The 11,028-nt window shown below is 42.8% G+C and overlaps 1 protein-coding gene across 1 annotated transcript in view; it reads right to left on the reverse strand.

Moving 5' to 3' along the window:
• Positions 1–4,836: 4,836 nt before the first annotated feature.
• The window catches only part of RCN1 (reticulocalbin 1, EF-hand calcium binding domain), a gene marked incomplete at its 5' end in the record, with an annotated part of 13,736 nt that continues 7,544 nt past the window's right edge, over positions 4,837–11,028 (reverse strand). The window contains 3 exons of the mRNA XM_011965613.1: positions 4,837–6,022; positions 6,890–7,089; positions 9,746–9,806. Coding sequence (XP_011821003.1) covers positions 5,915–6,022; positions 6,890–7,089; positions 9,746–9,806 — 369 coding nt within the window. The remainder of the gene's footprint in view (positions 6,023–6,889; positions 7,090–9,745; positions 9,807–11,028) is intronic.

Consider the following 11,028-nt stretch of genomic DNA (forward strand, 5'->3'; position numbering starts at 1 on the left):
TCTTTAATAGAGATGGGGTTTCGCCATGTTGGCCAGGCTGGTCTTGAACTCCTGACCTCATGATCCGCCCACCTTAGCCTCCCAAAGTGTTGGGATTACAGGCTTGAGCTACCGCGCCTAGCCTTATCTGCCATTTCTAAGTAGGGGAACCACATGTCTCTGTTTACCCAAGACAGTCCTGGTTGCCCCAGCATCATGGCAGGCCACCCCTAATACTTGTGGGCCCCATTATGGGAATAAAAAAATGGAGGTCACTCGATTATTGTTCTTCCTACCAATGGGCTCCATGTAGGTGTGTGTGTTAGTCTGTTTTTGTTGCTGTAACAAAATACCTTAGACTGGGTCATTTATAAAGAATAGAAATTTATTTCTCACAGTTCTGTAAGCTAGGAAGTCCAAGATCAGAGCCCTGATAGGTTTGGTATCTGGTGAAGGCTGCTCTCTGCTGCCAATGGTGCCTTGTTGCTGGGTCCCCACATGGCAGAAGGGCAAAAAGGAGGTCTAGTTAGTTCTCTTGAGCCCTTTTACAGAGGCACTAATCCTATTTATGAGGGCCCTGCCCTCATGAACTAATCACCTCCTAAAAGCCCCACCTCTTAATACTGTGAGAGGAAAATAAAAACTTGGGATCCCAATTCGTTCTGCCACAAGGAAAAGTTAAGCTGAAAGCCGAGTCATGCAGGAGGCTGCCTTTCCTTTTGCTCCTGAGCAGATGCCTACCGATAAAGGTTAAATATTTCCACAGGTAGCTGCTCTATATTCCCCTTACTGTATGTAAAATACCGATTTACTGAGCAGGAGAGGAAGACATAATTGACTATTCCCCTACCTGCTCTTTTTTCCTTGCAACCTGTGGATTTCCATATCCTCTCTCTTTCCCCTGCAGCCTATTTTTCCCTTTAAATATTGAAGCCCTCGAAATCATCCTTAGAGAAAGGCACAGACCACAAGCTGTTTCTGTGATTTTGTGTTTTGTTTTCTTTTTTCCTCCCAGGCACGTCCTTAACCTTGGCAAAATAAACTTGCAAATTGATTGAGATCTGATGCATACTTTTTTGTTTACAGTATCATCGTCTTGGGTCTTAGGTTTCAGCATATGAATTTTGGGGTGATTCATAGATTCAAACCATAGCAGTGTGTGTGAACACCCCAGCCTGCAGGTTTACATCAAGTCCACCCCCCAACATTTGCCCATTGGCCATCCTTTGGGACTAGAGATGGGTATACCTGTCACATTGCTTGCCCTTTGGAAGATATACCTGGGGAAGAGGCTGACCCAGGCTTTGGAAGAGACTTGGGGTCATTTGGGCAGAGAGTTCTGGAGTCATATGGAGACTTGGAGCATGGTCTGGAAGCAGGAGGCACTGGCTCTGAAAGGGCAAAATCCTTTGGCCCATGGACTTCTCAACCTTTAGGGAGGAACATAGCGAGAGGAGGAGTGGAATGGGTCTTTACTAGTCCCAAAGTGGGTAGGGCAGGTTGTCCAGGATTCAGGGAGATATTGATTAAAACTCCTCCCTTTCATTGGCAAAGGTGTCCTTGTCTGGACAATCAATTACACAGTCATCTCATTTGTGAGTTGTGTGGCTTTGGGCATTACTTCCCTTTCTAGTTCCCTGATTTGTAAGATGGGAAATCCACTGTGGTAACCACAGATGCTGCTCACCAGTCCTTTCAGCAGTAGGATCACATTCTCCTGTTCCCTTGAAGTTAGATGTGGCCACATGACTTGCTTTGACTGACCAATGTCAGTGAGCATGAGTGACAGGGGCCACTTTTAGGTGGCAGCATTGGATTGCCTGTGTGGGGTCTCCAGTGGATATGGGTGCTTGTGGAGATGCCTTGCTGAGCTCCCACGCCACAGACAACTGGCCAGGCCACAGCTGGCTTTGCAAAAGCAAAGACTATACCTCTGTTGCTTTAAACCACTGAGATGTTAGGGTTGTCTGTTACTGCATTATAACCTGGCTTCTCCTCTTCCCTACAAGTACCAATCTCAAGGGCTGCCGTGAGGGTTACATGAGAAAGAAATGTATGTATGTGCTTGGCATAGTACCTGGTACAGAGCTATCAGTGTTTATCCTAGGAGCAATGAAATGTGTAAGTGCTCACTGCACAGGCACCTTTGAGGTAGAAGGGAGCCAGTCCTTACAGCTATTTTCTTTGACAGACTTCTGTGGGAGAATTAGACTCTATTTTCTATTTTACGTGAGAAAAATAATAGAGGTACTAAAAGCACATGGGGTGGTGGGACACATTACACCGAGGGTTTGTGTCCCCAGCTGCGGACCCTGGGACTGACCAGAATTAAGGATGGGGATGGCTTCTTTGGAAATAGCCCCAAGTTCATGTAAATCTCACGAGTTTACTGATGACACAAGCTTTCCAGCCAGTGCTCAGACTTAATACTTCAGTGTGAGCCAAAGTGGTGAACATTATAGCACTCATTGGTTTTTAGTGGGAATTCTATTGCTATAAACTCATTTCAGTACTTCAGAGACAGTCAAATCTCAATTGCATGTTCTTGGAGAAACCCGAGATTTTATTACGAAAGTAACAAAATAAATCTAGAAGGAAAAAAAAAATCCCGTCAGCCACTCACTACCTCATTCCATGAGACATTTTAGCTGAGCTGCTCACAAGCAGCCACATAGCAACTGTTTGCTGGGCACTTCTGAAAAGATACAACTCACGTGTTTGCTAACAAGGGAACAACTACCATATTCCAAGCAGGTGAAGAAAACCTTCAGGTATTGCAGATTTTCTAACTACATTTTTGTGACACTTGAATTCATTCGAAAACCTACAGTAAGAGACGAGGGGTGTAAAATGTGTGTTCATGTTTTGCTTGGACAGACTATGGCTCCTAGCAATTAATGCTTTCAGTCACATTAAGCATTAAATAATGCTTTGTGACATTACAGTATTTCCCATTACAGATCAATTTTGTAGCATTTGCTCATAATCAGACTTGAAATGTTACCTAGAAACAAAATATGTTTTCCTTGAAACAGTCAGACCTTATTAGAAATCTAAGGTTTTACAAATCACCATGTTAACAGTTATGTCCCCTAGCTAAGGTTTTCTTTCTTTAAATAGTGTTAAATTCAGCCCCAGAAGCTCTAGTATCTTTCAGGGTTAGTCTTCCAATGTGCACTGACTTGAAAGGAAAAAGTTAATGCTCCAAATATATTTAATGTCTTACTACATATAATAATAAATCAACTATATTCCTTTTTGGAGGTGAAAAATAATGTCATCACCTTTTAAGTTGTTGTGCTTATAATTAGGTTACACAATATTATTTTCTCATTTTTTAAAAAACAGCTTCTCATTACTTAAAAAAAAAAAAAGCCATCAGCTTATTTATACTGAAGCGGAGTTCTTCTCATTTCCTTACCACATTATCATATGCTGTGGGTGAGCAAAGAACGATAAAACATGAAATTCTGAGATTTGGAGCAGCACAACTTAAAGCTAAATGGAAGAGAACTTCGGAGCCAGGAACGCCTGGAGTTGATGTCTTACCTTGTCATTTAATCATCGTGGAATCTTGGGCAAATCTCTCAAATTCCCATTTAGCAATTGTTAGCTATTTTAATATTTTTTACAGAATTATTTTCCTCTGAGGGATATTCCCTTTGATTAAAGCCATCAGCCTCTCACTCATTCAGCAAATAATTCCTGAGCATTTACTGCTGCTAGACTCTACTATTCTACGTCCTGGGAAGCAGCAGTAAATCAGAAAACGAGACTGTTGGTCTCATGGTTTATATTCTAGCTTGGGAGAGACAAGCAATGTCCAAACAATATAATGTCAAGTGGTGTAGTAGGTTAGCTTGAATGGCGGCCCCCACCCCTGCAAAAGACATATTCACCTGCTAACTCCTGGAAACTGTGAATGTGATTCTACTTGGAAAAAGGGATGATATAATTAAGGACCTCATCTTGGATAACCCAAGTAGGCTCTAAATCAAATGACAAGTGTCCTATAAGAGACACACCAAGGAGAGACACAGAGAAAGGAAAGGCCTTGTGAAGACAGAGACAGAGATGACGCAGTGGAGTGATGTAGTCACAAGCTAAGGAACTCCAAGGAGTCACCAGAAGCTGGAAGAAACAAGGAGGCACTTTCCCTGGCGCTTTCAGAGGCAGAGCAGCCCTGCTGACACCTGGACTTCAGACCCTGGCTCCAGAACCATGTAAGTTTCTGTCACTGTAAATCTTTGCGGCAATTTGGACAGAAGGCATGGAAATGAATATAAACGGTAATGCATGACAAGAATAAAATGGGGACGTTCAACCGGGATTCAAGTTGGGATTACTTTAAATAGTGGGGTCTGGAAGGCCCCCCTGAGGAAGCATCATGTTACCCGAGGGTGTGAGAGATGGGTATTCTGAAGGTGAGGGGGCAGCAAGTGCAAAGGGCCCAACCTGGGCATGACCTCGGTGTGTCTGAGGACTAGAAAGTCTGTGAGGCCAGAATATAGGCGATGTGAAAGGGAGAGAGGTGAGGAGATGATGATACTGCTGGTAGGGGCCAGATCCCTTAGACCTCCTCCTGCACGGCCTCGTAGGCCCAGGGAAGAAGTCTGGATTTTCCAGTTGAAACCTTTTTCAGGAAGATTTTATAGTTAAAATGACCTACAGAAGAAAGGGCATTAAGCATATTATTAAATTAGTAAATACGAGTCTATTCTGAACATTCTAGTAACTGGATAAAAAAAACAGAACCTTTATAATCTTATTCACGGAATCCAACCCCACCGTTCTACACTATACGAATAATAATGTCACAAATAGCATCTGTGAAGTCAAACACCACAGGACACAGTAGAGAATCCTTAGGGGGATCCTTTATTTCATTCACTTCCTCCTTACAAGGTGAAATTTCAATCTGTACAGGTTGTGTCTGCCAGTTCAGTCCACAGCTCAGAATATCACCTTGTCCTCATTCCATGGTATAAGCTGTTCTGTGGGGACAGGTCCGAGGGTCGTGGATTCACTGGACTGGATGGGACATGATCCAGAACTCCGCTCTGTTTGGCTTCCCAAGGATCCCACCACCTCATTCTAATCAGTGATCACTGAGGAAATGCATTGTATTCCTATTCACTATTTCAAAGATCAGGCCTACCTCACTGGCATATCAAGAAAGTTTTCTCAAGTATATTTAGTGTTCATCATTTTACTATAGTTTTTCAAATGTCTGACATTCATCTTTTCCCTACCTCTAAATTCCTTTCTTTTTCACATTATCTTTCTTGATTGCTTTTTAATAGAAAAACAAACAAAGACATGGATTTATTGTGCATATTAGCAGATTCATACTGGAAAATGCATGGAGGTTTCATACACACCACTTACAGTAAGGAACAGCTCAGAGTATAAAGTCGAGAAGAAAGAATCTGAAATATTAGACTTGTTCTGAAATAAGCTTACCTAGGATGATACCACTTTTGCTTAATCAGAATTTCCCCTTTCCAACTATTTAACAGTGGCAAATATTTAAAAATCTGGTAGTGAAAATACATAGCAGTCACTTCATATCACTGCCTCCTCCAACCCACTCAACTTCTGAAGAACAGGGGTTTTTCAAGTTTTCTTCCCCTTTAAGTTTTAATGGGGAAAAAAAAAAAAAAAACTTTTAAAAAGTCACGTTGTACCAAGATATCCCCAGAGAGAACTGCAATTTACCAAGGTTTTCATGTGTTTTGAGAGAAATCTTACTGAAAGAATAGTGATGTCCATTTTCCAGTAAATACTGAGCGAAAAACAATTTTTATACCCCAATCCGAGGTACAAACTTGCTTTTTGTGGGAACACAACTGCTGTAAATTAGACAATTGTTAGCAACAATCCAAGACAATAACAGAATGCCTATGACAGTCTGCCATATTCTGGTGAGTGTCTATCAAAGCTCATCATGATTTTTTGTGAGATCTTCCCCATAATTGGTAGCTTGGCTTCCAACGAACATGTTCCAATTCTCCAATATTTCCTCTTTAGTTAGCTTCTCATCCTATAGAAGAGATGAAAGAGCTCTGTCACGGAAGCTCTGATAACTGTACTAGTTTAGCATGATGTTCATGTCATTTCATTGATTTGCAATGTTTAAAATACTATATTTAGTAATTCAGAAGCTACTGGGCACCTCCTTCATCTACCATGACTGCACTGCAAAACTCCAAATCGGAACAGCCTCTTGCTATAAAAACTGTGCTAACATGCGTCAGGGAAGTCCCTGAGTAATTCAGAAGCTAGAATCCATTCGTGTCCACAAGCAGTGTTGGTCTTCCCAAAATAGGCCCTCAAGAATGCCACTTCCCTCTTATGGCCTCACTGCCTAACCTGACTATTGGCATAACCTGAGAATTTGGGGGCAATCAGCAAAGCGGGGAATAGTTCTAAATTTATTGATTTGTTTATTTGAATGTTTATCAATAGATACCGAAGTACTAGGCATTAAAGCCAGAAACCTGAGCTTGCCTGAGGATGTCTGGGCTTTAATGGGATGGGCTTCCTTGTTCCTGACACATCACAGATGTTTGATAAATATTTGGTGACAATGAATGGATAAATAAGCTGATCCTAGGGCAACACGGGGTATACTTCTTAAATCGTGTCCTGCCCACAAAGTTCTGCAGTCCTAGCAAATGTGACTTAATGTAAGTCTGTGGCTCATAGCTGACTTTCCAGGAAAGTTCAGGCCTAATAAGCTTACTGTGGGTTATCATGGTATTAGCTCAAGTTTACAGGTCTCCACAAGAAGGAAAAGTCAATAAAGACATGGTCACATGGGTCAACGCTATCGCCGAGAAAAAAAACCAAACCAATCTTATGTAAACTGTCTCCCTTCAATCAGTGATTCCAGAAGAATGGGAAATACCTTGTTTTTGTCTGACTCATATACCAGATGCCTGGCCTCTGCCTGTGCATGATCATAATCTTGAGGGAGGATCCAGTGGCGAATCTCATCTTTGTCCAACTTCCCGTCCTTGTTCAGATCCCGGAATTCGTTAAACTGCTCCCGTTCTGATAAAACCCAGTCTGGCTCAGGGCCATTCTCCTCATGGGAAAACATATCCGCTAGAAGGGAAGGTTGTTGTTGGTTACAAAGGAAAGTGGGAAGGTAAATCGCCCCTCCCCGCAAAATAACTTGACTTCCTGAGCTTTAGGAAAGGCGATGACCAATCCAGAGACCTAACTCAAACAGCTGGTAGGCAGTTTCTTGGGGATAACGATGCAATAATTTATTCATGATGAAGGCCACGTGGTGGAGTAGAAAGAACCGAGTTTAGAAGCTGAAAGATAAATCCCGGCTTTTGACTTAGTTCAGTGACTGAGCCTGAAGTTTCCTTGTCTGTAAAATGGAGACGATAATTTATAAATCACGGGGCTATTATGATCAAATGTGCCATTCTGACGTAAAAGCCCTCTACAATCCAAACTGGCACTACATAAGCGAAAACTAATAATAATGACTAACAGTGAACACTGTGGTCCAGATACTGTATAAAGTGCTCTACACACATTTTTCATTTGATTTTCACACAACAACCTTACGAAGTGAGTGCTGTTATAATTCCCATTTTACAGATGAAAACAATGAGGTAAAGTCTTACCCAATGACCCACAGCTCATATGAGCTGGAGGCCGCACAGGAACATGGCCACTGTGCTTTCAACCCAGAGTCTCAGCCACTGTGCTTAGTACTATTGTTTATATCATTTCCAAAGGGCTTTCACTTGTCATTTTATTTCATTCTCATAACAATTCTACAAGATGGGTCATCACCCCCATTTTACAAAATGGCAAGGAAAAGAGAAAGGAAACGTTTTTGCATTGTGTGTGTGTCAGTAGCTCTTGGAAAAGAGAGATACTCTGCAGGCAGTTTCTCTGTAACGGAAGCAGAGCTTGGAAATGTCAGGTGGTGAAGGCAGCAGGTTGTAAGAGAAGGAAAAAAAGAGACAAGACCCTTGACTACAAGGTAGACCCCTAACTGACATGTCTACATTGTTTTGGAGAAAGAGTTGTAATATGTATTAGCTAATTCAAGCTTCATCGAATCCTGCAAGAATGGGCCAACTTTTTTTCCCCATTTTACAGATGAGGAAGCTGAGGTTTAAAGCCATTACATGATTATCCCAGGGTCACACAGCTAATTGGTGGAGAAGCTAGGCCTCCGAATTCCAGTGCCCTTCCTACTACACCCCCCACCACCCACTTTCCACTTGTCGCCTCCCCAAGAAGTGAAATGACGAGTCAATACATTGGGTTCCTCTGCCTGTGAGTCACTAAGTATTCGATTTTCAAGCGCAACGCCTCCACCTCCCTCTCTCTATTCAGTGTAAAGAATGGGATGCTTCTTCTAGGCAAAGCCACTCAAAGAGTTCTGCCCCTGACTTTGCACCACTTCAATGTACAGTTCCAGAGGGCTGGGCAGAGCACACACTTTCAATCAAAAGCACTACATTGTTTGTTTTAACCATGCAGTCTTTGCTGTTAGTCTCATTTCATCCCCAGTGCCACAGTGAGAGGTCTGCGCCTCTGAACGTGACCTCGCATGTGGACCCAGCAAGAGGAAGGCACTACTGCTTCCTCTGATGAGGGGGCTGTCAGCATATGTCATTCTATCAGGGTAGTGCCACCAACATCACTTTAATTACTGTGGCGAGAGCTACGTTGTCTGTTACCAATGACACACAAGGAACAGTGTTCGGTTCACGATCAAACATAATTTCTAATGATTAGAGGAAACTCTGCTCTTCATTGCTGAAGGCACTTGTTCTTGTGTCTGGGGTGGCAAAGTAATACAACCACAAAACCAGAGACAGACAGCAACTCGGGCTCTGGGTTTTACATTTAAAGGTAATTAATGGCTTCGATTAAAAATCTGTACAAAAGTTATACATATTTCATTCCTCTTGTCATAGGTCAACACTTAAATCAAATGATTTTCCAGCTTTTACTTCATCGAGACTTGGGAAAAGAGCTGCCATGAGAAGGGAGCCTGCAGCTGGAGCCATGTGCCATAGCAGGTGGTAAGGATCAAAAGGAATTGCCCTTGTTGCCTGCTCTGGTCCTTTCCAGCAGGGGTTGGGCTGGGGGGATTTGGAGCTACCAGGAAGCGCTCTAAACAGCAATGGTGGGTTCAGACCCAAATACATTAATTTGACTCTATGGGACTCTCAACCGAAGGATGGGAAACGAGGGGTACAAAATGACAATATTATTGGGCAATTGTGCACTCTGTAAAACATTTATCTCTCTAAGAAGAATGCCTTTCTGCAAAGAGCTCAGACACATAAACAGTTCTGTTAATCACAGCTGCATCTACTCAGAGCTTTTAGGCCCCACTGACCCCATCCAATTTTAGAGTTTTTGTCCTGACACTGTCTCTTCTATCTTTACTGTAAATCTATGGGATCTCCAATGCCCTTTTGCAAAGGTAAAACCAGGCAGTGTGACGAAGGGCACCTCTCAGAGGCCTGGGGCCAACTGTTGGCCAGCCTTGTGTAGGGCCAGCCTTTTCATCTCTTCTCCACTGAATAAGGTCTAATAATACTTCCCTGATACTACACCACTAGGGTTGATGGGACAAGCAGGCTGGAAGTTCACAGGAGTGACTTATAGACTTGCAGCTGTTGCTAAAAGAGACGTCTGGGGAAAGTAGCCAGACGTGTGGGTGGGGGGGCATGTGGCCCAGTCAGGAAGCTGAGCAAGACTCTAGGTCAGCACTCACCAATATACTCATCCTGATCCACAAACCCATCCCCGTTCTTGTCGATGTCCTCCAGGGTTTCCTAGGAAGCAAAGGGTGAAACAGAATGCAAGATGGCCATGTGCTCTAAGGAAGTCTGAGAATTCTATTGTCCTCCTTTATCCAGCTTTTATGGCTGAATGCTTGGTGACTTCTGGCTCATCTCCTTACTTCCCTGGGAACTAGTTTCTTATTTGTACAAAACAGGCAATAGTTTCTGTTCCTAATCCCCCACCCCAATTTCAAGAGCAGAACGCTTTCTTCAAAGCAAGATGTACCTGTAACCCTAGAGGTGCTCTGATGATATCAGGCCCTGCCAGGCCAACCAACTCTACCATCCAACCAAAACACCCACTGGGGAACATGCGAGAAAACCAGTTTGAGAACCACTGGATTACATGACCTCAAGAATAGACTGCAGTGCTAACAGGACTATGAATACTGAGTTGGTGTCAGAGAAATGTGAAACAGTGGTCAACTCAAAAATAAAAGTATAACTGATTTTTTAATGTATTATGCTCTGTATTTAGTATGCTTGACCCCTTATTTACATTTTTTGGATTGCGTCAATAATTAAATGAGTTTACTGTTCATTGGCACAGCAACTCAGAGGCATCCTGGGCCAAACCAAAGAGAAAACCTGAGAGCAGAGAGCCACTCCCAAAGGCTCGTCATCCACTGTGGATCATTCCCCACCTGCACTGTCCTCTGCCACATTAGCTATCACTACATGGATGGTGAGTGGTAGAGAAATGATTCTTGGAGCCACCGCCCAGTCCTTAAAGTCATGGTGATCACGAGGATGAAGCATGAGCAGACCCTTCCACCACCTGGATAACTAAAACCATCTACAACTCGTGTAAACAAAAGCTCTAGCCATCTGTTTCCCAGGATTGAAACAGTTGGAACTGGCTTGGTGCATCTGCCCAGGAAAACAGGTGATGGCATTTATTTAATTGTCATGGAAAATGAAGACATTTGGGACCCAACAAGACACTATGGAAAGCAACCACATTCTGAGGCCTTACAAGCAGAGTCACTCCTCAAAGCCTAGGGCCTGATCCACCCACCCTCCAAAGACCTACCCCCTAAGGGTAGCATCCCTTCCAGCCATAATTTTTACTTTACATTTCCACACAGTTTTAACAATCCAATTCATTCCATTTCTGAGTCTTTTCCCAAGTCCCTTAAAACTGAAAAATGGGGCAGAGACTAGCTAGTTGCTCACTTAAGCCATTTGCTCTTTCCTTTTTTTTTTTTTTTTT

This window comes from Mandrillus leucophaeus, unplaced genomic scaffold (assembly GCF_000951045.1).
Source record: "Mandrillus leucophaeus isolate KB7577 unplaced genomic scaffold, Mleu.le_1.0 Scaffold73, whole genome shotgun sequence".
Classification (NCBI taxonomy): domain Eukaryota; kingdom Metazoa; phylum Chordata; class Mammalia; order Primates; family Cercopithecidae; genus Mandrillus; species Mandrillus leucophaeus.